Here is a 27,931-nt window from a genome sequence, read left to right as displayed (position 1 = left end):
TCAGACCCCGATGCATCATTTTAGAGGATCAGTCATGATGTCAGTCTCAAATTCTGCAAACCCTCAACGCACATGAAGGATTTGTGCAAAGCTAATTGATAGATTGCAGACTGTCCAAGCAAATCCAGTCTGGACTGTTGAGGCTGCTTTAAATGATTCTTTCTAGCCTCCTTTTCTCTCTAAAGCGCACACAAAGCTGACCAAACTGGTGCATTGTGTGAATACTGACAGTGACCTATAAGAAATGTCTCCGGCTCCCTCACAAACACTGAAAGTTGTTTGATCTCTAATGTATCATTCCTCTGATGTGCATTGTTTCAGATGCGCGTTCCTTTCTGAAAATACCATTCAGTGTCATTTTACACATCATATGCAGAAATATTAGAGGTGATTTTTGGACACAACATCAGAGAGGGTGATCAGCTGGCTCCATCAAAAAGGGGACATTTGACAAACATTGAATAGCAAGCTTAAAGCATACAAATACTCACAACTTAAATACAGCAGAAGAACATGTATTTCAAGCTGTGTTTCTGAGCTCTTTAGAACAATACAATCACCAAAGAGCAAAGATAATTCAGAAAAAAACAGACTCTATCAGAATGCTAAATTATCTTTCCCACCATGCAACACAAGCCTTTCCCTGATCATCCGTGAATCATAACAGTGTAGTAACACTAAAGCCTCCGCGTGCGCACTCGTCCAGTGCGCCATCGAGCGGTGGAGGAGCACCTCCGCGAGTATAAAACCCTCAGGATGCTGACAGTGGTACTGACAGAAGAAGCGGGTGCATCACGGGGGACCTCAACCTGAACGCGTACGCGGATTAATCAGCCTTCATACCTTGTATGTAAACTTTATTTCCGCTTATAAAACGCGAGCAAGTTTAGAAATCACTCGGATAAATCACGCAACTCCGGGGCTTTGAACGATGGGGATGTATGCATCCACAATTGGGCACCCACACTTTGGAAGTTAGCCGCAAAGAGGAGGGGGGAAACCTGCCGTAACTTGTAACTTAAAAAAAAAAAAGAAAGAAAAAAGATCCTCTGCAGAATCATGCAGAGCAACGGCAGCGCCTCCGGACCCCTGGCCGCTCTGAGCGCGTGCGGAGGACAGGATGAGCGCGAGCTCTCCAAACTTATCGGCCCCACGGGAGCGGCGTCTAATCTCGCAGCTTTGAACCTTTCACTGAACTGCTGGCTCCAAATCCTCTCCGAGGAGTCCACGCTGGACATGCACGCGGACAGCGCGAACCTGGCAGTAGGTGTAGCTCAGTATCCACCTTCCTTACAAATCCAGATGAATGAAATAAAATGGTTGTCGAGATCGTTTTTGAATGAATTCCCTAAACATGTGGCGGAAAAGAGAATTGCTTCGAGGATGCATGTTGTATTTTGACTTTTAATTTCCTTGAGTGCACTTCTCTGAGCTTTTACACCCGAGATGACAAAATCATATTTACCTTGTGTGTCTGACAGGTACGAGTCGTCATTGCCCTGGTCTACCTGGCGGTGTGTGTTCTGGGGCTTGTGGGTAACCTCCTGGCCCTGTTCCTACTCCACTCCCGCCACCGGGGCCCCCACCACTCTTCTTCCATCGACTGCTTCGTGATGAGCCTGGCGCTGACGGACCTCCAGTTTGTCCTCACCCTGCCCTTCTGGGCCGTGGACACGGTGCTGGACTTCCGCTGGCCCTTTGGCCGGGTCATGTGCAAGATCGTGAGCTCGGTCACCACCCTGAACATGTACGCCAGCGTCTTCTTCCTCACCGCCATGAGCGTGACCCGCTACCACTCCCTGGTCACCTCTCTGAAGATGGGCAGCCCTCGGATCGCCACCACTCGCGCCAAGTGGGCCAGTTTAGCCATTTGGTTGGTGTCGCTTGTGGCTACGCTGCCTCATGCGCTCTACTCCACCACAGTCCAGGTTTGTTGAGTTCAGACTGAACTTCCACCCCTGATGTAGATGTGCTTACATTCTTTCCATTTTAGGTTTGAAACCTCTCATGCGGTTGTCGTTGTGTTCACAGGTGTCTATAGATGACGAGCTGTGCTTAATGCGGTTCTCTGACTCAGACTCCAGCCACTGGGATCCTCAAGTCCTGCTCGGACTCTATCAAACACAGAAAGTCCTCCTGGGATTCGTGGTTCCCCTGATTGTCATCTCCGTGTGCTACCTGCTCCTCCTGAGATTCATCCTGAGCCGGCGCGTCGTAGGCAGCACGGTCAGCGAGAGTGTCACAGAGAGGTCCGAGTGCGAGAGAGGACGCCACCGCCGCCGCTCCAAAGTCACCCGCTCTGTAACCATCGTAGTTCTGTCCTTCTTCATCTGTTGGCTGCCCAACCAGGCCCTCACCCTGTGGGGGGTGCTCATCAAATTTGACCTGGTGCCCTTCAGTAAAGCCTTCTACAACACCCAGGCGTACGCCTTCCCCCTGACTGTGTGCTTAGCTCACGCAAACAGCTGTCTTAACCCGGTGCTCTACTGCCTGATCCGAAAAGAGTACAGAGCTGGACTGAAGGAGCTCCTGCTGAGAGTGTCTCGCTCCATCCGAAATGTTCTCGCTCGGGCTCTGAGAGGGAGGAGGGTGGAGGAAGCCCCACCCAGCCTGGTTATGATGCACAAAGACATCAATATGTGATTCACGAAAAGGAACAATTTGACATCATGGTGAATGCAATTATTCCCTCTGAAGATTATTACCACCCCTTATGTTTTGCAGGCTGAAAATGAAGCTATGCCAGCCGGTTGTTGTCTTAGGTTAGCACAAAGATGGGAAACAGGCGGGAACAGCCCTCTTGGCTCTATCCAAAGGCACCGGGAACGTGAGCCACCAAGTGTAAAACCGTGGCAACGCCGTGGTGTCTTTCAGGACCTTCGCCTCACTTACTTTAGGAGCGACGAAATTCAGACGGCAGCTGGTGTTACCAGGGTTCTGCACTCTGCGGCTCACTTTACAGCAGTTTCACGAGCATGTCGGAGAGCTGCGAAGGCCCTCGGCTAACGTGAAAATGCAAAAGGCCCTCCCTAGAGCCAGTGTGTGGTTTGTCCGCTCTGGGCTTCTGTAGAAACATGGCGGTGCAACACGGCGGACCGCTTGAAGAGGAACCACTCTCTATGTAGATATGAAGGACTTGTTCCAAGGTAACAAAAAACAGATACAATTCTTATTTTCATATAATTATACACTGATGGAAACATAGATATGAATATTGTATTCCATGTCTGCCAATAGATCCCCCTAAATGCTACACACTGTTGTTCAGAGGGGCTGGTAGGTGGATGTAATTGCCTTTGGACAGAGCCGAGCTTGCTGTTTCCGCTTCCAGTCTTTGTGTGAAAGATTTCCCAAAATGTCAAACTTTTTCTTCTATACTAAAGAAAATGTTCCTTTATGTGCCATATTTTATTTGGTGCTATTTTCTAATCATGTTTGCTGTATGACACTGTGATCCCTCCAAATTCAGTTCAGCCCTCAAAGTGGACACACACACACACACACACACACACTTTACATAGCACCATGGAAGTAATCTCCCTGGTGACATGAGTACATTGCGTTCAATGATCAAACCCTCAGATGAGCCAGCTCTTAGTTACACTGTTGTCGGGTTTCTTATTTCGCACAATCAAACAAAATGCCGTGTGATGTTTGAACAGTTCAAGTGAGTTTTGTACCTTTCACCTCAAACACCTACACAGGCAACCGTGAGGACCGTGAGATTGTTACATTGTCATATGTGTCATTCCTACGTGTTCCCTTTCATAAGGATTGATGTGCTTAATATTGATTAGTGTCATCGTTGCTAACTCCGCCGTCCATCGTCATGTCTCTCGGTGTTTGCCTTGCTGTACCGCTGGGAATGTTTTTTGTGATTACACGTGTGTAAAGTGACATTAAATAAAAACGAGAGGACAAAAGAGTTCAGTGACGTCTCTGAAAAGTTAATCTCGTCTGTAGCCGCGACACCGCGAGGACGAAGAAAATGAGTCAACCGCATAAAAGCTGCGCCACATTTCTGCCCTTTTGCAACCTTTAAAGTCTGAACACGGATAACCATCTTCAGCTGACGTGCAAATACCACACACATTCTCCACCACAGTCCGCCCATCGTGTGCCAATTTGATAGAAATGACTTCTCTCCTGTGAAAGAAAAACAATCAAAAAAAAGTGTGATCTCAGAACAAGCATGTGTCCAAAGAATGCATGCCAGTTCTATTGTACTCTTGTCCAAAGAACACTTTGCTGTTCGCTGTGCAATCGAGAGAAAATCTTCTGTTATTATTGCGTCTGATTTGTTCCCGAGGACTCGCTTTGTAACGTGACAGTTTTCTCATCAGATTCTGCACAGTGACCAGAGCAGGAACAGCACAACGCTCCCAGGCGGCTCTTTCTATCTAAGAACAGAAAACAAGCGACATCCGACAGGAACAAGGGCCACAATCTTATGAGGGCCCAGATATTCATCTTCAAGCACAGGGAGTCATTCCACCGAACCGCACCGATGGAAGCCAGTTGTCATCCTTTATACGTCAAAGTGTGGTCGGTATGGATTGATGCTTTAACGCAATTACAAGCTCAAGACGTTTATGTTACGTTTACGTCACTGCATTTGCTGCTTTGTTATGTTCGATCTTTTTCTGAGACCAGATAATTGATATTACGCTTGTGTTGCAGCACACGCAGAAGGAACAAAAAAACATGCCCCTCTCAGGGGATTAACCTCCGTCAGTACTGGGGGTGATGAATCTGAATGCAGCCGTTAGTGCTGTTACTGTTACATATGACAATTAAATTGTATTCAAAGAGCATAGACGAGGTCATGCTCCTCTTTCAAGAGGGACAAAAGTGTCCGTAGTATAATTTTTCTCATTAAAATGAGTTAAAAAGGTTCATTGGACCTTGGCAGCTGCCAATTGTAATTGTGCTTGAGCGGATTTATACGCTGAATTAGACTGTAAACAGCCACGTTCATGTTATTCCACACATTCCTGTAATGAGAAGGACTCCACGCTCTGGATCCTGATTGACTAAATGATATGTAGCCATGTTGGAGCACAAACTCAGCCCGCGAGCCCGCTCAGGACGGTCTTTAGACACTCAGCAGCAGGGTGGTCTGACCGCTTTTGCTCCGTTCACTGAGAAAGAGCCAAAGAAAAAGTCTATACTTCACATTCATGTCATGTTCTTACACCACAGAATTGTTCGTAGCTGCGTTCTTATAATGATGAATCCTATTGTCCTTGTAAAATTAAAGCGCATGCCAGTTGATCCTAATTAGCATGAAACGAAAAGTTGAGAGAGTTAAGTCAAGAACGGAAGAGGGTGAAGCACCGGACTGCAAACGTGAAATAAACCTTAAATAGTCCTGAAGTGGAGCTACTGCTGCTGGGACGCTTAAAGCGTTGTCCTCTTTACTAGCATTAGTAGTGGATATTAAATAACACAATTGCACTACTCTTATACCAAACATGGGTTCATGTCAGAATCGTCCTAAAAACTGGGTATGTGGCTTTTAAGAATACATTTCTTCTTAAAGAGGTTCGGTGAATGTTCTCACCTTCCTTAAAAGCGTCTCCGTAACTGCCAGGCGAACTCTCTCACACAGCAGGAAGCCGCCTCCCCGGTGGGTCACAGCAGGGTTCATGTTAAATGGTTAATGAGCTGTGCCTGCTTTCCTCCAGATGCACCACTTTGAATTACAACTGAGGAGTTTGAGTCTGACAACAAATCTTTAATGCAGTCTTTTACTCGCTTTGTGCCAGCCCCGGGCATGCTGTCGCTGCCTCCTTACGTCCATTCTGCCATTTGGCACGGACTTCTGAAGTGCTGGAACAACTGGAGCAGCTGAAGGAAGAATCTGTCTGGCGATGTATGAAGTTTCCAATTTCTAATGAGGGAGCCTGAGAACATAAACACTGCAGAAATTGTTTCACGCAGTTCTTCAGTGCAGGTTTGTCTCCCGACTGTTGCTCGGAGAGTTCGGCTCTGCTCTACTCAGTCATCTGTGAGTGCTGTCGGGGAGAGACGCGACGCTTTATTATTTCCCGTCCTTTGACCTGATCAGGTAAATCAAGGCTTACGTCTTCTGTGGATTCCCTGTTCCACCACATCCCGAAATGTGACGGTGAAGGCCGTGAACTCATCGTCGTGTTGGTGGAACCGGCTTGAGATGATGTGTGCTTTTTCGACATGGGGAGTTATCCTGTTGAAGTATCCATTAGAAGATGAGTAGACTGTGGCCACACAGCGTCACACATCAGTTACAAATACTCGGGTAACGGGCTGTGGTAATTAAACCATGCTCAATCGGTATTAAGGGGCCTAATGCGTGACAAGAACACAATTGCATCACCGTCAGCCTGGACCCTTGATGAACGGGCAGAGCGGATCCACGGCGTTATCATTCGCATGTTGAGAAATTAACATTTGTCAGACTAGGAGGCGTTTTGGCGAGCCTGTTTCCCACTTTAGCCTCACTTTCCTGCTCTTAGCGGACAGGAAAGGAACCTGCTGCTGATGCCCGTCCACCGTGCTGAGCGTCCAGATAAGCTCTTCTGACTAGCACTGTCTTAATGTGCCGTTACTCGAGTTACTGTCATTTACCAGGCAGGGTCTACTAAACTGGTTGCATTATGGGAAATGTAGGCGGCAGCACTTTTGGAGTTGGACCTACACTACAGACCAGGTTCTCTCTGATTCTGCCCTTTTTAGAATATAATATTAATTATGTATGTCTGTTGCAATATTAAATCCCTTAAAGTTACTGTTCGGAACTTTTAGTTGGTCATGAAACTGTCTCAATTTAATAATGATGCCTCCGTATGACCTACATACGTAAACGAGAACATCAGTGAGACGATTGTGCGTTACTCTGCCAGGCAGTATTGCTCGGGCCCCCCTGGAGGGAAGGGAGGCACTGAAGAACCAGAACCAGGGCTGAGTGGGCCCCGCTGCAGTAAGATGAGAGGTTTTCTAAAGAGAAGCACTTTTGTCCACAGGGAGCGTCAAACTTAATTTCAGTGTTTGAGTTCACTTGATAAAGTTTGAGAATACTGACAATGTAACTAATGCGTTCTAATTTTTGGCTAAAATTCTCTTTTAGAATAAGTAAATCTGGCGATGAATTTGACAATATAGTTAATTTTCTCAAAAACTCAACTGTCAAATTGTTGATGGATAAAACAACATATTGGCAAATATAGAGAATAAAATCCCTCACAGATGAAGGTACTTCATCACAATCAGATACAATGATGAGCCGTTTCATTCTTAAATGTCAGCTTTTTAAACAACAACACGGCTCAGTTTGAAAGTTTGTCTCAAAGCAAAACTCCTCATGTCCTAATTAGCAACTGAATTCTTAAGTTACAGACAAAAACTTGTTTTGTGAGGTCACAGTGAAATTTGACTAACAGAATCTAATCAGTTCACCCCCGAGTGAAACATACGAGACACGTTTGCTAAACTTGAAGAAGTTCTCTCGTGGCGATCGTGAGAAAGGACTGGACAGACTGACGAAACAAAAATGGCTCCTGCCGCGGTTGCTCCAGAGACATAAAAAGAGGCCGATAACATTCAGGGGGCAGAGTAAGAACAGTTAGCTCATCAGCACAGTCAGAGCTGTAATGAGGACTGTGTAATGAGCCATTCCCTGAGCAGAACGTTGGACTCTGTGTGTGGTTGAGTAGCAGCTGTTACGTTTGATCTCGTTTCCAAATGTGAAGAGACAAGGGGTCTTAATGACGCATATTCAGCAACGTGTTTACTGCAGTAATCATCTCCAAACACCGGTTCCCCGTTGTGGGTTTTTGTTGGCATTTGGTCCTCCTTCCATGGCTTTTAGAAGGAAGTCACAAAGCAGCGACGCATAATTACATTTTATAAGTGTTCAAATGTGTACCCATGGGAGATGTTAATGAGGTTTCGTACCATTATCTCAAGTAAACAAACGCATGCAGTCTCCATGTCCTTTGAAATGTTGACATTTGTAACTAGGTCACTGCTAGACAGTACCCAACATACAGCGCATATACACAGGAGGTTCTACCAGGAACTTATTGTGTTTATTGCCAAAAGTCATGTATATATATAAAAAAAACAGTAAAGTGACTTTTCCCCTCAGAGTACAATGCTTATTTTTTCCCCCCTGAGATAAAACCATGTTCCTAGAAACGTACAGTGTGATTGTGGTCCATTTATAGCCATGCAGCAGCAGGCGCTGCATCAATGTACAACATCAGTTGGAATTATACATCTCGCCAGAGGAAGGGAACTCATCTGTACAATGAGAGATGCTCACTCCATGAAGCGTCGAACCGCGGCGTCTTTTAAAAGGCGAGATCTGGAGGGATGAGATCTGGAGTGATGAGATCTGGAGCGCACGGTTATAAATAAAAACCGTACACACCTTATTAGAAGCGTTATTTATAACCGTGTGCTCCAGATCCGGTCTTGTCTGTTAAAGTCTGGTTCTCAAAGCAAAATAAAGCCCAGAGTTGAGCCATGTATTAGTAAATGTACTCTTAATTAAGGCATGTTGTTGGACCAGAAATGAAAAAGAAATCACCACTCAAACATCCACATTATGAGAAGTCATCCTTCTACTCTGGACACAATCACGTAGCTAATTTTACTTTATCGGGTGTTCAACTTTTGAGCCTTCAGATGAGGAGTCAGTTTCATGTCGCTGTGTATCGTGGCTGTAAAAAAAAAAAAAACCCGCTGTGGTAATAAAGAGTCTTTGCTCCAGAGCGTGTCAGAGGAGAAGAATCGTTGCACTCAAACGGATCAAACCGAGCCCCCTTTTTGTTGTAAAGTCTATTTCTGGACGGGTTTGTGTTACCTGAGGCTATTTCTCCTCTTTTAACTCGGCCGGGGAGTCCGCTCTCTCCCTCTTTACGGGGACCGTCTCCTCCTTAACACTCCCATCGTCTGTTAGTGCCGTCGTGTCTCCTTTCCTCTCCTCCTTAACCAGCTCCCTTTTCACCTTCTTCTTCTTCGCTGTGACTGCGCGTGGCGGTTTGACATCGGTGGTGGACTCAGCGGTGGCTTCGGAGCTCTCGCAGACAGTCGGACCCTCCCACTTTGGGATGTCCAATCCCAGCAGCTCCATCAGCTGTTTCATGACATCGTCCACGTAGCTGTGGATAAGCAGGTGCGCGTGCTTGTCCTACAAAAACAGAAAATGTACGACGGTGAAGCGGCGAACCTGGAGATGCCGGACAGGGCACACGAGCAGAACGTAAACACAATGTTGCCATCTTATGTTTCCACACACACACACACACGTGTGTGTCAGGTGGTGGTGCGTTAATGGGACTGACGTGTTTCGTGGGCTGCAGGTTCACGATGGCCAGTTTTCCTCCTTTGCGCTTGGTGAGAAGAGGAAGGTCTCCGCTGGGTTTGATCTGCAGGGAGGTGCCGAGCGTCAGCGCCAGGTCGGCTCGTCTGTGGGCAGACAGTAGGAAAATATGTCCTTAAATGAAGGGAGTCGCTGAGTTTCCAATGCAGGTAGAAATGTTTGGTCGTGAGAAAAGACAAGACAACATCTTTGTTTGGTACAGATCCCCTCAAAAAGCATGTTCAAATTATTATAAAGATGTAATGATTACCATTCCCTCTAACATAGCAAATCATATCGCAACGTCAGTCAAAAGTAATTGCAACTTTTTTTCAACATATATCATTAAAAACTCCCTTTATCAGTGCTTGTGCTCACACATTTGGGCATCTGGAGATCCTACCCACCCACAAGCTGTGAAATAAGACGACCCAGACAGTTTTTCATTGGCCTCCTGGATTCAACAAGCCATTCACATTTGCTTCCCCTTCATGCAGACTCATCAGAATACACCGCGGCCAGAGAACTATCTTTGCAAAGATGCAGCGTATTCTTCTCACGAGCCAATCAGAGGAAACTTATAGATGCTTATCGAGACTGAAAGTATATTCAGACGATATGAGGAAAATAATGCATTTCTTTCTTTAAGGATCCTTGAAACACCTTGAGAACAGCCATACGTGTTGTAAAATGATTTAAAAGACTGCTTTTTCTTTTAGAGAAACGGATGCTTAGCGCTGTGACTCAGATGTAATGGTGATACATGAGAGGCCCAAGATGTTTTCTGCTGTTTCAGTACACACTCCACTGCTCACTGCGCTGGGTCATAATGAATGAAAGAGCCTAAACACAGCAGCTCCAGTTCTACAAGTACACAACACATCACACAGTTAGAGCTCCAAAGCTCGTCTTTGTAGTTTAAATGCTAATATGCATCTATTGATGGTCACTGGTTACATCAAGGTGAAACACAAACATTCAATTCATCTTGCCGTTTGGTAGACGCACAGTAAACCCTTGTTGGGGTTGAAGGATTACATGGAAACATTGACAGGAACATTAAAAAGAGAGACATGGTAACGTTAAAGCAGACTGTGAAGCATTTTCATATCAGGCCGCTGACAGAAAGCTAAAGCAAATACATCCAACACATAAATACTCATTTTTCAATTCGCAGGACACGTTTGAACTATGACACGTGACATGAAACAGGAATATCAGGATCGATAAGAGAATGTGCTGTGTGTAACCGGGTTATCAAGACAAATACTGAATCAAACCCAAAACAGACAATAGAATAATAACAGTATGATAAGAGTATAATAAAGGATTCTATTTGTCTCACCTGCTGGCATCCTCTGCTTTGTTCAGGTCTGTGTCAGGAAGAGCATCCTCCCAGTCCAGTATAGTGCTGATCAGCTTCCCTCTGTTTTGGTAAAAAGAATCCTCTGTGATACTGATAAATGGATTGTAGTTCATTACTGGATATTACAAAATGCAGTGAAAGCATGAGTCACCTGCAGGCTCGGAGTCCTCTGGATCGCACCACATCGCAGTGACGTCCTGTGGGCTTCAGTCCCATCACGCCGATCACCTTCTCTCTGACGTACTGCCTAGAAAACCAAGACTCCTACAGGTCACGCGTCTGTCCGACCAGAGCAGCTTTAGTTACGCGCAGGAGTTCATGCACATAACCAAGATAGTATCGACTCTATTAGATCGACCAGACAACTGTCTGCAAGATGTGGACTCAACAGGATTCTGGAAACGCTCTTTACGGGTATCGGAGACTTAATTGCACATCATTTGCAGTTTGTACGAACAGTTTAGGATCAAAATGTGTATGTGTGTGTGTGTGTGTGTGTGTGTGTGTGTGTGTGTGTGTGTGTGTGTACATACCTGCCACACTTCTCACACTCCTCCACAAACATGTTTCCATGAAGCTCTGATAACACATCCCTAGAAGATTCAAAAGATCATATTTCATGGGTTTTTTAATCGTCTCCAGAAATGGACGTCCAGACTCTTCCACAGAACTCTTCTGCAGTCCCTCTCTCCCTCTCCGATTAATATTCAGAGGCCTCAATATATCAATTTCTGCATTCCACTCAGCATCTTCGCTGATTTTTGACAACCAGTTCACTTCACCAGTTTGTCCGCCGCCTCAATGATTTCCTCAGAGAATTACCGTTTCGCTTTCTGGCCTCATCTTAAAAAAAAACACCTGACAGATGGAGTGTAGAGGAAAGAAAATGGCTTCCGGGGAAAACAAGTCTTCTGCTACGCGTAACGGACGGATTTACGTGCTGAATGAAGAATTGGATTCTTGGCCTTCGGTTAGTCCGGAGACGGAACAAACATGTCCCACTACACTCGAGTCTCGCTTGAACTCACTGGAGCTGCATTTAAAGAGCTCCTCATTTCTGGCGCTGGTCCAGCTGTTATCACAAAGCAGCAGCTTCATATTCAACAACAATATGGTTATCTCACACAACTTACAATGCTGTATATATATTTGTGTTTGTATATGAGAAATGAGTAAAGATAAAACTAACTATAGTGCGGTTGTTTCCTCCACATTAAGGAATTCACTGCATCTTCTGAATAAATACCTCACATCCTCTCCACTCGCTCTGCTTCAACTCAAAATCACTCTGCACAGCGATGTGATCTACATGCTAACACATATTTACATATGGAGAACCTTTTCCTCTCACATATATGGAGAACTTTGCTGCAGTCATACAGTGTTTGATGGGATGATACGCCTTTAAAGGTGCACTAATGAGTATTTTTATACTAACATTAGGTCAACGGACTACATTTAAATTGGAAAAAGGTGACTTGCAGTGAACAATCCAGAGTGATTTATCCCCGGCTCTGCAGTTCCCCTAAACTCAGCGCTGCTCTTTAGCGTCTTCCAGCCCATTGTTTTGGTTTTCAGGTCCGCGATCTCAACGTTTTGGTTCACTCTCACTGCTCTCATCCACCTCGTTTCCAGCAGCAGCGGTTTTTAGAAAACAAGCTCTTAAAGACGACTACACGTTGCCTGACCGGCACAAAGTTAGCAGAGCTGGTTCAAATAGTGGAGCAGTTAGAAAGGTGGATCCAAAATGCTAATGTTGCTCTGTGGGCTGAATAGCTTTAGGTGATAATATGTGTTGTAGAGCTGTTACGATTAATCAATCAACTGAAAATCAATTGACAACTATTTTGACAATCAATTCATTGTTTAATAGTTTAAAAGTTTTATAGACCAAATGATTTATAGATAAATGAAAATTCCAGTACTTGCAACACTGAAACAAGCAGATTATTCAATTCTGAAAATAATTGTTTTCAGCCCAACAGTGTTGCATTTAGATCTTATTTCGCTGTGGGGAAAAACACAATACTGCTTTGAAAAGGTACCGTGTGTACCGAATAGTTTGAAGCTTCATTCATAGCGTTGACATTCAAATCCTAAATCAAAGATATTTTGCATAAATATTCATTCTAAACTAATCAGTGTTTCCCCTACAGTCATTCTGAAGCAGTGCAACGGAGCAGAGGAGACGGGAAAATAAGTTGTTTACAATTATTATGGGCTACTATTTGTGTAATTAGACTCCAGTGGGCTGCGTAGGAATGTTAGAGACTATTGTGATCCAAACATCTACTTGTGTGTACGTCATGTTACAGAACAGGAGGCGGGGTTACCTGGGGAAGCCTGATCGGACGTGTAGGCCGTCCACGTTCTGGCTGATGAGATACTTGAGGTAGCCGGCCCTCTGCAGCCCCAGGAGGGCCATGTGAGTCAAGCTGGGTCGGGCATCTTCAAATGTGGTTTCAAAGTGAGGTGACTCACCCTTTTCTTCTAACGTCCACACACCTTTTGGACCCCTGGAAGAGAGTTCAGTGATGAAGAGAGGACTATAATCAGGAGTGGACAGGTTGGAGGCATTTCGTGTCTACCACTGGTGCGTGGGGAATGGGTATGTATTCATGGTTGAGCATCAAAACATCTAAGAGGAGGAGTTTTGTGTCTAAATGAGGGATGAAAGCAGCGGACCTGTCAGTACTGCTGTTTGAAACCCCAACAGTTACCTCGAGGATACACAACTTATCTTTATGCATCAGATGAGCGAACGCATCCAGTGAATCCTCAACACAGCATCATCTCTCAACACCAATCATTGTCCCCTCAGCCAAGACCAGTTCAAAGACGCACCGGCATCATCGGAGTGGCCTGTACGTCACTTATTACACAGCAGGTGTATAGAAGTTAAATGTCGTCAATAATATCAACCCCAGGGGCTGAATTTGTACCTGTCAGCTGGGGAAAGTGTGTGTGTGTGTGTGTGTGCGCATGGCAGCAGTGGGAATATACTGTGTGTTGGTGTGCCTGATGTAATCATATCGCCGTCAAAGGTCGACTCTACCTGACTGACGGAAAGACCAATCAAATATGAATTAGTCAGGTCTCCAGCAAACATATACAAATATATATATATATATATGAATTCTCACTTGTAAATATCTGACAGTCACACCAGAATGAATTCAATGAATGAGTGAAAAGTTCTCCATCTTCTGTGCCACAGCTCGGCTATTACGGAAGAATACGTGTCTGCAGAGTATCAAAGGAGATTCTCGCACTATTACGGAAGAACACACACTGAGCCTGGAGCTATAAGAAAGTGTGTGATATTGTTTTACAAAGAGCTGGAGTACTGCCCTCATCTGCTCATACAGTGGTACTACAAGAGAGAGCAGGAGGCGAAGTGAAGATTCACATTGTGTCATTTCTGGCCTGGATTCACTGATTATGCAGTTTATTTGAAAACAGTATTTTGTATTAGATGCTGTGGCATGAAGTTGGTAGTTGTCCACAAGTAATCTTCAGACTCGCGATGTTATAAAATAAGATAATCCTTTATTAGTCCCGCAGTGGGGACATTTTCATATACATATTTTATATAATCCATTATAATATATATATATATATATATATATATATATATTAATATAATCATTACGCAGATTTCTGCTGAGGAAAGGTAGGCAGTAACTTCTCCACTACGTTATCACATTATTATAATCTTTCAAAGATACCAAATCTCTGGAACGGTACTTTGCAGTTAAAGAGTGATTTTCTTCTCGCTCCACGGTTTGTTTGTCTCCAGAATGACTGTAATTCTCTGTCAGAGACACTTTTGGAAGTTGACAGTTTCATCAGATTGTATTGTTGATTCACCAGCAATTCTGAGATTTTAGAATCACTTTATATTGTTTTTTTGGACCTTAATAATAAGCTGTATGATTACGATTCCAGCCTAAATTAAGTCAATTTGAAATCAATTAAAACATCCTAAAAGGAAGGTTTCTATTCCTACGTATATTTTGCGTAGAGGTGAACTTACGTTGCATATATTTTGCACTGGCTGCTTTTCACAGTAAAAGTAAAATCTATGGAAGCTAAATGCACATAAGCACAAGAGCATTGTAATAAACATTAACTAGAAATACCACCTTGTGGTTGTACGTCTCCGCCAACCAGTCAATTTACAGTTTACATCCATGTCTGTCCACAATATTATCACTTCATCATGTTATCCTACGTGACATTTGTGTTAAATTGTCATAATTAGCATTTGAATTCCAGACTTATGGCCCAAAATTTGTATTGTGAGGTCACGGTGACCTTTGACCACCAAAACCTGATCAGTTCCTCCTTGAGTCAAGGTGGATGTTTGGGCAAAATTTGAAGAAATGAACTCAAGAGGAGCGTTAGATATCGCGTTAAAGAGGATGGGATGGACGTACATACCTGTACAACCCGAGAACATAAAAAGCAACATGGTTCAGAGAGAAAGGAAGTGTGCGCTTGTGAAATGGCAGTGGTGACTTTGTTTGTGCCTCACCTGAAGTCAGGGATGCCTGTTGAGGTGCTGATTCCGGCTCCAGAGTGGACAACCAAGTATTGAGATTCTTTTACCAACTGGGCGAGGGTCTCCACCTTCACCTTCAGCTCCTCAGGACCGTCAAACACCTGCCACACAGCAGCAGACATCAGTTTAAAACAGCTGGCACAATCAAATATCACATAATTCCTGAAGCAATGCCTAAATATCAGGAGCATTTGGGAACGACACGGGTGTGGAGAGGGGGGGGGGGGGCGTTCACACAGTATTTCATCTAAACAATGTCGGCGTGAAGGTTCTGCAGGAGAAGAGATTCCCTGTTCAGTTTGAACTGAAGCCAAAAAAGACCAAAGCAGTCACAGTTACGCAGCTCGTCAATAGAGAACAAGTACGAATGTTCACAATAACAAACACACATGTGAATATCTTGTTTTGTGTTGCAGTTTTAACGTAGTGTCTTTTCCCGTAAGCAAACTGTTTGAATTTAAAGTGTGTCCAGTGGGATACGAGCTACTACAACTTCAGAAGTGTAATCATTGAAGAAACTTTGCACTGGATTTTGCGCTTCCTGCGTCTTTCACGTTGGATAACTTGTAATGTTCTGCACCTCACATGTTCCCTTCTGCCATTTCCTGTTATTGTCTTCTATTTTTAAGTGACAGGTGAATTACTGTTGTACCCGAGCAGAGCTTTTACTAAACATGGAACAGCTTTGAAGACAGAAGATGTAACAGAGTGTCACATTATCTTTAGGGTGGAAAGTAATACAATATATTCACTTTAATCAGTGTACAGTTTTGATGTATAGGTAGCATCTTCATACTGTTTAAGCCCTAGATTGGGCCTCTCCTTAAATCTCATTTGTAAAACGTAAAATTACAACACCAAACTGGGGACAGTAGCTTTTTTGCAGACAATATTTAACATACACATTACAGGGGAAAAATACCACACAATGCTAGCTGAGCTACCACCTGGAGCAGCTAACGTTAAAACGTTGATTGCACGTGAGCGAATTAATGTAAAACTCTGAATGGACCCATTCTTAACAAAGACCAGTAACGGTGATGCTTAAAGGGCTTTCTGCTGCTGGCTAACATTTATTTAAGTTTTCTTCGGTAAACACGTGAAAGCAGAACCTCTACTTATCATGGAGGATATTATATATCGACGTATTGCTACTCAAATGTATTTTAATTATATTTTGTCAATGTATCATCCTAAAGAATGAACGTGAAGCAGACACCATGGCTAACCTGAAGCTAACCACACAACGTTAGCTCACAGTAGATTTATTTTACCTCAGGAAGTCCACACACTCCTTTGTCTGCGTACGGTGAGAGGCCAGCAGCATAGTTCACAGACATGGCTGGTGCTGGTATCGTGTCTTTTATTATTGTTGTGTAGGACGTTGTTCCTGTATCGTAGAGATGAATAAGCTCACAGGCGTTTGTTTAATCGTGTTGTTTGGCTGACGTCATCTCTAAGCGACAACGTGAGCTGCGTTCAACAGAGTGGGGAAAATGCGCGACATCACCCGGAAACAGACTATCGAAGAATGTTTACTTTTCACATAACATCCCGTTATAAAGCTGGACTTCACAAATCGTGCAATGCAAAGCTGGACATACTGTGGCGAAAACACAAACTTAAATGTATCTTAAGTTTATGAAGTGCCTGTCAGGAAGGCCCAGTCCCATGCCTCGGCCTACTCCTAATGCAGCATTTTGAGCTTTTTTACTCTCTTTATGAACTCTATTTGAATCTGTGAAGCTTCACAGCTTATGGTGGACATATATATCAGACGTATAAACCAAAAATACAGCAAGTTGGGCACGATATCCTCAGGGCTTCAAAAAAGTATTCACTCAGAAGGCTGTGGCTTTAAACTATGATGATAATAACCAATTTTCCCGTGTGACCTGAATGCAGCACCGGGCCTTCACAATCATGATAGAATCATATTATTCTGAGTTACTAATAGATTTCCTACATTATAAAGATAACCACTAACATGCCAGATAGTCATATCTATAGACAAACGGGCCTGTTATCATATATACATATGCAACATAGTTACAGAAGAATGCTGAAATGTGAAGATTCACCTTTCAAATCTGTCTAAAAGAAAATGAAAAGTTAATGTACAGAACTATTACAAAATAGACAGTTTTAATAGCCAAAATTGAAAATGCAACCAATCCAAGCACTGCAAGACTGTTTTTTTTCCCAATAAATCTTTATTTTTCAGTTTAAATAGCCGAAAATAAAAAATAAAACAGAGGTGAATAAAACAATACGGCAATCATACATACAGCTACATGTGCATATCAGTTATGGTTCCTGTTGAAGCTGTAAACCAACTCTGAAGACCACCTAAAAGAGTAAAATAGACTCGTGTATTAATTGTTTTGTCATTATGCAATTCATTATCCTGAGAAATTCAGTATGAAGTCCTAATTTGAGTTAATTCAACAAACAATATTGCAGATGCAAAAATACACAAAAAAAGACCCATGCACTCTAAAATGAAATCAAAACCTGTCGACTCTCTGCTGACACAAAGAATAGAAATGAAAACAGAACATGACGGCCTCGTTCTTTCACTTCAGGGGCTGAAAAACGTTGATAATTCTGACCGATACTGCAACAACACTTTTTGACAGACACTTTTCCTATAGAAGCAATTTTTTTTTTTGCCAATCAAACCAAATCTCATCACATGAATCATTGCTAGCAAAGGATTGCAGGCGTAATGTCAAACCAAAGAAAGAAGACTAAAATAACGAAGCCTTCAAGAGAGCAACCAAAGACAAGAACACAACAGTTTGGGCTTTTCGTTTTCACTGCTTCATGTCTTTGGCTCCGTCAGGCCTCTCAGAGAGCAAAGCAGAAAATACATTTCTGATCAGTAATTAGTTCTGCCCCCCCCCCGAATAACTTCCCTACATTAACTATTAAATCTGAGCTACTTCAAATAACATAACCCCACACTCAAAATGACACAGAAACACATCCAACAGTAACCAGAAGAAAACACAGCAAAAGATCAGTTTCTTGTTACCAAAACTGTTCACGTGAGGGTTTGACCCACTGACTCAGCTTTGCCAGCCGGTCCTCCAGACACAAAGTTCTCTGGCATCCCGGTCAACACTAGTCTTTCTTCTCAGCGAGCTGAATACGGATCCCGATGTAGGTCAGCGGTCCATCGGTACAAAGGGACGAAAAGCTTCCGATCGTGTTCCGGCATGCACAAGAACTTTGAAAACATTGTCCTGTGACATCCCGTCATATATCGAAGCCTGGGCAGATTGTGAAACTGGGAAATGTCCGATTCAATGGGTTTGCAGTAGGTTGTTCGTCAATCTACTGGTGAGCAACGCCCGGTTACAATTAGGGAAATAAAGATATGCGAGAGAGAGAGAGAGCGAGAGCGAGAGAGAGAGAGATGCTGAGTAAAGTTTGGAGGTGTTTGCACCAGTGCAAATGTTGCGATTGTTAAAAGTGGTATTAACCCCACAACACTGTGTACTGTACAGGAGACGGGACGACTCAAGAGGAAGAAGTAATATTCTCTGACAGTAAGGTTTTAGGTGATAATGAAAATGATAACGGAGGAAACTGGTGACTTTTGTGCTGGTGCAAATCTGACTAGTTCTGACCCCTCTATAACAGTGCATCGATTTTCGACCCTGGAGAAACAAAAACAGCTCTTTTCATTGGTTTAGAAGTGGGAAGCTTCAAATCTTTCTTGGGTGTCGACCCGAGATTTTCCGGCAACCCAGACAGAAAAAAAAACAAACGGGTAGCGTGTGTCAGCCACGGTTGGAGGTGCCGTTTAAAAAGCACGTCACGACTCCTCGTTGCCCGAGTCGTCTTCGTCGTAGCAGCAGTCGCCGTCCTCGCCGTCCACGTCGTCGTCGTCGTAGTAATAGTCATAGAAGAGGTCGGAGCCTTCGTCGGTGGCCGGGGCCCGCGTGCGGACGCAGTACTCGGCCAGCGTGGTGGGCACCTTCACGCCGTCGCGCTCAGCTTCTGCCTTGGTGGCCAACACCTGTTTTCTGAGGGAGAAAGTGAAGAAGACGTAGGACGACCGGCACTTGGCAAAGAGGCTTTTTAAAAACGTGGCCGACTCTTTGCGAGTTCGAGTGTTTACCTGATGATCTCTACGTATTCCCGGTCCTTGCCTCTGCTGTCCCTCCATTTGCGGTACATGACGGAGGCGTCCACGTTGGCGGGGGAGAAGGTGTTGGGTTCATTCAGCAGCGAGATCACACTCAGCAAAATCGTCCTGGAAGGGAACAAAAAGGTGAAAAAATATTAATATATATACATAAATTATAATGATATAAAATGGAAAATATTGCAATTTTTCAACAGGATATAAACACGTGAATTGTATATTTGATTATGAAATGTGAACATGTTATTTGTTATTTGTATATCCATCAACTAATAAATAACACCTAACATGAAATCCCACATTTATGATGATCCGCATACAAACATTTAAAGAATTGCTTATAACATACTTTAATGGAGGTGTACGCAGCTATAGGGATATTTTTAAGAGTGTATTAATGTACAGTATTCATCAACGATTATAACTATATTATACAATATACAACGATTATATAAGAAGCTTATAATGGCCAGTTTTTGTTGGATCTTTTTAATGTAACTATATGTTTATTATTGAGGTCTTAGTTAGTTATTATTAGTTAGTTATTGTTCCCTTGAGGAAAGTTATTATCACCATATGTGACTCATTCACAGATACTACATACTATTATACATTTAATTCCCACGTATTTGACACGGTGTTGATCATTTTAATCATATATAAATGTAAACTAATATCCAAATGTTCCACACACTATGAGTTGCTCTATTGAAGAATACATAATCATTTTGAAATGTATTTTTATCATAAGTTCAAGTGGTTTTCAGTTAAGCACAGCATGTATTTTTAGCCGTGATGGAGAATTTCTTGACGTCGTAGCTCTTAATAAATTATTGTTTGATAAATAATTTGGTGAAAATGGAGCTCTGACACAAATCCACCATAATATTTATACTTTTTCTAACTGCTTGGTAACGCCTCCACATTTTACGGATATACAAATATTGCGCAACTACCCAACAAACACAGGGAGACATCTAATGACAGCAGTGGCCAAAAACAGGTCGCATTACACACATGTGGTACTGAAGGGACGCCACTGAAGACACGTGTCATGTGATAAGGGTGTGTGTCAGGTCAATCACTGAGGTGGCTGAGAGAAGACAAAGAAGGGAGGCACCCAGAAAGGAGACACACGCGAGGAGAGATATTGAAGGGGGGAGTGCTAACCGGACATTCTGGGTGGGATTCCACCTCTCTGAAGGCAGCTCTCCGCTCTGCGGGTCGTCCACTGGAGGGTGCAAAATAGAGATGCACACGTCTCCATTCTAAAAACAGAGGAAAGCAACTCCTTTGTGTTAGGAGATTCATCGTGTAACACGTCGAATGAAATGAAATGGGATCAGGGTTTGACATGTTACCTCATAGATGTTGGGGTGCCACATCTTGGTGAGGAACCGGAAGGCAGGTGGGGAGTAAGGGTAGTCTATAGGGAACTTGATCCGAGCCTGGGACACACAACATGTGGTTGAACACTGTATTACTACAAAATACACATTTTACTGACACACTTGATTGTCACATATTTCATTGTCATGCAAGTTTTTCCATGTAGATTATGTGATGTGTAATATTTAAAGAATTCATACTATAAATGCTGTGTTTAATGTGTGGTGTGTGTGTGTATGTTTTAATGATCTGCTAGATGTGCCACCTTAGTGGACAATAAAGTCGTATTCTTACCTTAAAATAGCCCCCTTCATAATGAGTGTTTGGGGGCCCGAAAATGGCCACTTCCCAGTTGTACATGTCAGCCTCGTCCACCAGTGTGATCTTGAATCCCTCGACGGGCTCCTCCTGGAGGCTCTTCATTTCCAACATGAGTGCTTTCTGTGAACTGGCTACATGAGTGTGTTGCGCCATACTGAACTAGGTAGCTTTCGAGATTATGTGGAGTCAACAGCTGACCCGGGTTGTTTACACGAGTTTACCCCCACGAGCCCTCAAAACAACAACTAAAAAAAAACACCTGTCTGTTTTCGACGTTCGGAGACAATGAAACAGGCCAAACCAGACGGGCTGCGCATAAGTCAAACAAAGGTTGCGTTGATTTCCCCCCCCCCCCCAAAACAATCTGGTGAATTATTTACAAGTGCGATCAATACGTAGAAATTGGTGAACTGACCAAACCATTGTGGCTGACCAGCGCCTCCAGCTTTAGTTGATCTACCCCGACAGGGCAGCCGCGGATATAAGCCGTAAATCTACTGGTAGCTGCTGGCTAATGTAAACTAGCTCACAAGCCTCACGGACCAGCTGAAGACCAGTTTACCTCCGCGTCAATAGTTTATAACTCCGCACGAGAGTCAGACTGGAGCAGGAAACACAACTACTGATCCGAAATGCTAGCGAACACAAACTCTGACGACAAGTCAGAAGTGTAGTTTAAAACGGCCGAACAGGAGAACGGGTAAAGAAGAATGTTGCTGAAAGGAGTCTTCTCTCCCCTTAACACGGGCAATGGCGCCTTATGTAGTCTGGGATTTGTAGTCCGCGCCTCATCCACAAACACGACTTTTAACCGTACAAGCAAGAAAGAAAGCCACACAATAGTGTATAACAATAGTTGTTTATGGGAAGAAAACGTTAACAACGGTAAAGTGGTTGATATGTCACCATATTTAATATATATTGTTTTAAGAGTGAACGGACACAACTACATTTGCCTGACGTCACGAACATATGAATGTTGTTTGTGTTTCTGAAAAGCAGCTTTGACCTAATTTCACTCTCACGTTGTTTTACCAAAACAACATATTACAATGGTGTTACATTGATTGTAGATGCCCCGTGCACTATACGTACTGAAATTAATCGGATTGTATGTATTATAATTTGTTTTCTCAATCTTTACTCGTGACGTCTGAAATATGCGCCATTTGGTAGAAAGCCTCTTTAAAGTGGCTTCCTGCTGCCTGTCGGATCAATATATTCTGAGACCAGACAATTTAACACGCAGCTTTCACACGGGAATCAAATGGACGTATATTTACGTCATTACATGTTTTACAAACACACAGATAAACGTTACACCGTGTGAAGACAGCCAACCGTTTTCTTTGTTACCTGTTATTTACGCGACCGGGTGCACGTAGGACCCCCGCATTGACGGAAAGTTCGTGATGGGTTCGAAATCACGACGTCGGTCCCGCTCTAAGTCCAGAAGTCGGAGCCGGGATCGGCGAACCCGACCCAGAGTCAGCAGGTCTCGATCTCCGGAGGAAAGGAGACGCCGCAGTCGGTCTTTGGATTCGAAAAGAACCGCCCGTGGACGGGGACGCTCGGGCAGCAGGAACTCCAGCGATGGCTCTCCTGACCGACGTGGGCCTCAACACAGGGACCGTCCGGGTTCCAGGAGCGACTCGGAGGGCGACAGGAGGCGAGGACCACACCGACCCAGCAGCAAGTCCAGGGCTCGCTCATCGAGGTAACTTTGTCTTTGCTGTCTGGTGCTAGTTGGTTGGTTTTGGGTGTTCGCCACGTTTTGCGGCTCGAGTCGACCTGTTGTAATGGTAATGCTGGTTGACATTATGTCACGAGCTCATGGATTTGAATACACTAGAAAAAATAACGCTCGTGTTAATCCGCGAATTTAGTTGTACACGGAGCGAATGTGTCCCACATCATTTTTTGGTACTTTAAGGATTGTGCGAATTAACAGCCTTAGTGTTACACCTTTCCATAACACGAACACTCAAACATGCACGCTATACCATCATCCAGTTCCGTTTTGTTTACTTCCCCTACTTAAACCTCTCAGTATCGATACTGCGGAGGTATTTAAAACAATCAACAACAATTAAAACATATGAAACAGGAGTATTAAACACAGGTACCCTCAGGTGTACTGGTTTGCAGAGTTCAATTTACCCAAACCAGCAACCATTTTTGTTTATGCAACTTCCATTGTAAGCAATGATCCAGTATAACACATGCATATGTATGTAAACAAAGAAAACTTGTATATATTAACCGTGTCCCTAATTGTCAATCAGTTTCTGTTGCATCTGGATCTAGGTTTTAGACGGTTAACCTATCAACTCAAAATGATTCTGCCACAAACTGAATACCGCACAGCTCATACCATCTCGGTCATTCAAGAGTAAAGAACGCATGTATTCATTTAGTCTCCATCCAGGAGTGGAAATGTACTAAATCACCTTTTTTCTGTCTCAGTTCTGATTCAGGTGATCCCAAAGTGAGGAGGCCGAGAAAGGAAATGGAGAACCGGAGAGGAGCGTCTCGAGAGAAGAGGAGGGAACGGTCCCAGTCCAGCTCTGACTCCCATGATGGAAGCAGCGACACAGAAAGTAGAACGCGCAGAAGCCCTGACAGAGGGAGTCCAACCAGAGACAGACCGAGGAGGGAGCAAGACAGAGATAAAGACAGAGATAGTGAGAGGCGGGAGAGCAGCAACAGAGACAAGGAAAGGAAAGGAGATGGAGACAAAGGCCAAGAGCGCAGGAAGAGGAGTGAAGACAGGGAGCAAGGGAGGAGCGAGAGAAGCAGAGAGATGGCCGACAGAGACAGAGGGAGGCAGCGCTCCAGTTCACCCGAGTCGTCCGACAGCTCAGAGTCTGATCACGGGGGCCGAGTGGTCAAAGAAAAGGAGGACAAGAAAAACCAGAGGGAGATGATGAAAGCGCTGGAGACACCAGAGGAGAAGAGGGCCAGGAGACTGACGAAGAAGGAAACAAAGGAGAAGAAAAGGAGAGAGAAGATGGGCTGGAGCGAAGAGTACATGGGATACACCAACGCAGACAATCCCTTTGGCGACAACAACTTATTGGGCACATTCAAATGGCAGAAGGTGAGCTGAGGAGCAGTTTCCAACAGCATTTGATGAGTTGTTACTGTAAATTTGTATGCAGCCCCAGATTTTTTGGAAAGTTTCCTGTCCCAGCTCTGAGAATCTCGTTTTGTGTTTTCTTTTTTCTCCAGGCGTTGGATAAGAAAGGCATCGGCCATCTGGGAGAAAAAGATCTTAAAGACAGGAACAAATGCATCCAAGAGGAGAACCGCAGAGAGCTGCAGAAGGTATGAGCTGTATTTTGTGGCAGTATAATGTTACAGAGTTATGAGTAACGGCCGTTTTATTAACCTAACGTTGCGTATGCAGGTAAAACAGCTGCGTCTGGAGAGGGAGCGAGAGAAGGCCATGAGGGAGACGGAGCTGGAGATGCTTCAGAGAGAAAAGGAGGCGGAGCATTTCAAGACCTGGGCTGAACAGGAGGACAACTTCCACCTGCACCAGGCCAAATTGAGGTAAGTGTGCATCCACGATTGCTGTATATCCTCTTTTCACGTCAGAGGATTTCTGCTGCTGTTCGGGTTTCTTCTACAATTCCAGTTAAGTTCCAGTGTTTCCTGATAATTATAGTGTACCCGCTGACTCACAGTGTTGTGTGTGTATTGCGTGTCCAGGTCTAAGATCCGAATCCGTGATGGTCGCGCCAAACCTATTGACCTGTTGGCGAAGTACATCAGTGCGGAAGACGACGATCTCGCCGTGGAGATGCACGAGCCGTATACCTTTCTCAACGGGCTGACGGTCACCGACATGGACGACCTGCTGGAGGACATTAAGGTACGAGGTTGTGTGTACGTCGAAGTGTAAAAGACCTTAAAATATCTCGAATCACAGAGGTCGCTTTTATAGGGGAGATGTAGTAATGTAGGAACAAGATTTGAGCCTCGTTTTACTCTTGTAAAATGTGAAGTTAACGCACATAAAACGCGTCACGTTCAAATAAACAAACTCGAGATTCTGATTCTGATTGCATCACTTTCTTACCGGTTGGACAATCTGCTGTAATCACCTTAACGTTAACATTAATTGTGCAAGTTATAGCCATTATATTTAGATATTTGTATGTGATTACAGCATCGTTAGAATTATTCTGGTGGTGCAGTCTGTGATGCTTTCAACAGATTCATCTTACTGTCCCTGAGTTAGATCCGTCTGCCGTTGTCTTTTTCTGTTAACTGCCACCGAGGGGCACCAAATCACAACATTTAAAAAAAAAGTATTTAAGATGAAAAGCAGACACATCATTGATCATGAACGATCACTCAGCCCAAAGTGTAGACTTCACGTGTGCTTCACACCTGTTGTTGTTCTTCACAAGCGCTCCATCTCCTTGTGGTTAACTGAGTGTTGTTGTGCTGGTAGGTGTACATGGAGTTGGAGCAAGGGAAGAACGTGGACTTCTGGAGAGACATGACGACCATCACCGAGGACGAGATCAGCAAACTGAGAAAACTGGAGGCTTCTGGGAAAGGACCAGGTACGTGATTGTCCCTGCTTTGTTTTTACGTGTGAAGTTACATTTTGCAGCAGTGCTCCTCTGACTAATAACTCAACTTGTAGCCGTCTCTGTGTACTTTATGTGCAACATGTTCAACCACACTTTTCCCCTTTTATCTTCTACGGAATCTTTTGATTTCTCAGGTGATCGTCGCGAGGGCATCAACACAGCTGTGAGCATTGACGTCCAGACGGTGTTCAAAGGAAAGACGTACAGCCAGCTGCAGGCGCTGCACCTGAACATTGAGACAAAGATCCGGGCTGGAGGATCCAATCTCGACGTCGGTTACTGGGAGAGTCTGCTGCAGCAAGTCAGAGTCTACATGTCCAGGGCAAGGTACCAATGTGGGGGGAACCCTTACTGTGTTTATGCTGTTTTAATCAGTTCCACATTTGGCTTACAGACCGTGGAGAAGTGTGTGTAAAATTACCTAAATTTTATGTCCCAGGCTGAGAGAGAGACATCAAGATGTGTTGCGTCAGAAGCTGTTCAAGCTGAAACAGGAACAAGGGGTGGAAAGTGAACCTCTGTTCCCCATCATCAAAGAGGAGACGAGGACTGAGGATGAGTAAGTTGCCTCGAAACGACACAATACACATTCTGAAACTGGGGGGACACAAAGGCTGACCTGACGTCCAACTTTCATCTGACAATGTATCAATTCTCACTTCTGTGTTTCAAAAACAAAAAGGGGGATCACAACAGAGGAGCCTGGTCAATCTTCATCCTCCAGAAATAAGAACAAAGAAACCGAAGAGGAAGCAGGTCCGTCAACATCCTCGGCAGGAAACCAAGATGAGGACGGAGGAGACAAGGGTGACAAGAAAGAGGGCGAGAAAGAGGGTGAGGTGGTGGAGGCCGTGCTGACGGAGGAGGACTTGATCCAGCAGAGTCAGGCGGAGTACGACTCCGGGCGCTACAGCCCCCCGCTGCTCACGTCCTCCGAGCTCCCGCTGGACTCGCACACGACCACGCCGGAGGAGGACGCGCACAGGCTGGAGTTAGCGCGTCAACAGCTACAAGTCACAGGTATGAGATTATCAACAGCCACAGAAACACATTAAAAGCTTCGAAATCAGTCAGAAAACTGGTCAAATTATGAAAAATACAGTATTTGTAAAAAGAAAGTCGAGGAATGGGTTTGTAAGTATGTGATATATGTATTGTTTCTCCCCCATCTCACCCACTGTTGCTTCTTTGACCTCTCCATCAGGCGATGCCAGCGAGAGCGCCGAGGACGTGTTCGTACGTCGCGCTAAACAGGGCATGGGCAACGACGAGGCCCAGTTCAGCGTGGAGTTTCCCGTCACTGGGAAGATGTACCTCTGGGCGGACAAATACCGTCCCAGGAAACCCCGCTTCTTTAACAGGGTCCACACCGGCTTCGAGTGGAACAAATATAACCAGACCCATTACGACTTCGACAACCCCCCACCCAAGATCGTCCAGGGTTACAAGTTCAACATCTTCTACCCGGACCTGATCGACAAGCGCTCCACGCCGCAGTACTTCCTCGAGCCCAGTCCCGACAACAAGGACTTCGGGATCTTACGGTTCCACGCCGGCCCTCCGTACGAGGACATCGCCTTTAAGATCGTAAACAGGGAGTGGGAGTACTCTCACCGACATGGCTTCCGCTGTCAGTTCTCCAATGGCATCTTCCAGCTGTGGTTCCACTTCAAGAGGTACCGCTACAGGAGATAGGGGCCACAGACCAGGATGGACCAAAACCCCCGGCTGCAGGGTGTTAACCATACTTGCTTTATTATGTGGGCTGTACAGTCGATGTACTTTGTTTAGTTGTTTTTAGCTGCTCTAAACACCAAAAAGCAGTTTGTTAAAGATACAAATTCTTCTGTACTGTTGTCTGAAAAAGTAATTTGTAATGTAGTCAGAAAATTACACATTAAAGATTTTTTTCCCCCTTTTTACTCTTTGCAAGTTTCCATTGGTTGATGGTTTTCTGTCGTGTTAAAACATTTCATTTGAGAGTTAGAGTTAAAACATTGAACTTCTGAAACGTGGTCCGTCTTCACAAAGAGACTGGATCACGTACACTAAAGTACAAAGATGATTCATAACTGCTGCTATCTTCCACATCTGTTCTTCACATTCTTGGCAAGTCCAGTCTTGTTTGAAAACTAGTAAACCCTGTTGGCAATATTTAGATGCACTGACGCAACTCGAGGGA

At 44.2% G+C, this 27,931-nt stretch overlaps 4 protein-coding genes across 4 annotated transcripts; 2 read left to right on the top strand and 2 right to left on the bottom strand.

Annotated features, from left to right (window-relative positions):
* Positions 1 to 1,059: 1,059 nt before the first annotated feature.
* Positions 1,060 to 2,643, top strand: LOC306706181 (relaxin-3 receptor 1-like; the record flags this gene model as incomplete). The annotated part of the gene is made up of 3 exons (XM_079173133.1): positions 1,060 to 1,263; positions 1,482 to 1,928; positions 2,032 to 2,643. 3 exons carry the CDS (start codon positions 1,060 to 1,062, stop codon positions 2,641 to 2,643), a joined length of 1,263 nt encoding a protein of 420 aa, XP_079029259.1.
* A 5,416-nt stretch (positions 2,644 to 8,059) lies between these two features.
* On the bottom strand, positions 8,060 to 16,701 carry sirt6 (sirtuin 6). The gene is made up of 8 exons (XM_079173141.1): positions 16,551 to 16,701; positions 15,250 to 15,377; positions 13,046 to 13,228; positions 11,246 to 11,305; positions 10,864 to 10,959; positions 10,692 to 10,772; positions 9,330 to 9,453; positions 8,060 to 9,175 (listed from the first exon to the last, which is right to left on the bottom strand). The coding sequence occupies exons 1-8, from the start codon at positions 16,614 to 16,616 to the stop codon at positions 8,855 to 8,857; spliced, it is 1,059 nt and encodes a 352-aa protein (XP_079029267.1). The 5' UTR covers positions 16,617 to 16,701; the 3' UTR covers positions 8,060 to 8,854.
* Positions 16,702 to 17,468: 767 nt separating this feature from the next.
* On the bottom strand, positions 17,469 to 21,863 carry cdc34b (cell division cycle 34 homolog b). The gene is made up of 5 exons (XM_079173142.1): positions 21,116 to 21,863; positions 20,794 to 20,880; positions 20,603 to 20,700; positions 19,406 to 19,540; positions 17,469 to 19,310 (listed from the first exon to the last, which is right to left on the bottom strand). The coding sequence occupies exons 1-5, from the start codon at positions 21,293 to 21,295 to the stop codon at positions 19,100 to 19,102; spliced, it is 711 nt and encodes a 236-aa protein (XP_079029268.1). The 5' UTR covers positions 21,296 to 21,863; the 3' UTR covers positions 17,469 to 19,099.
* A 666-nt stretch (positions 21,864 to 22,529) lies between these two features.
* Positions 22,530 to 27,775, top strand: cactin. Its single transcript, XM_079173127.1, has 10 exons — positions 22,530 to 22,859; positions 23,609 to 24,242; positions 24,374 to 24,469; positions 24,552 to 24,697; positions 24,857 to 25,019; positions 25,605 to 25,719; positions 25,884 to 26,076; positions 26,189 to 26,308; positions 26,432 to 26,769; positions 26,954 to 27,775. The coding sequence occupies exons 1-10, from the start codon at positions 22,555 to 22,557 to the stop codon at positions 27,442 to 27,444; spliced, it is 2,601 nt and encodes an 866-aa protein (XP_079029253.1). The 5' UTR covers positions 22,530 to 22,554; the 3' UTR covers positions 27,445 to 27,775.
* Positions 27,776 to 27,931: the final 156 nt, after the last annotated feature.

The sequence above is a fragment of the Pholis gunnellus genome (genome assembly GCF_910591455.1).
Source record: "Pholis gunnellus genome assembly, chromosome: 14".
Classification (NCBI taxonomy): domain Eukaryota; kingdom Metazoa; phylum Chordata; class Actinopteri; order Perciformes; family Pholidae; genus Pholis; species Pholis gunnellus.
This window is presented reverse-complemented; position numbering and strand designations above follow the sequence as displayed.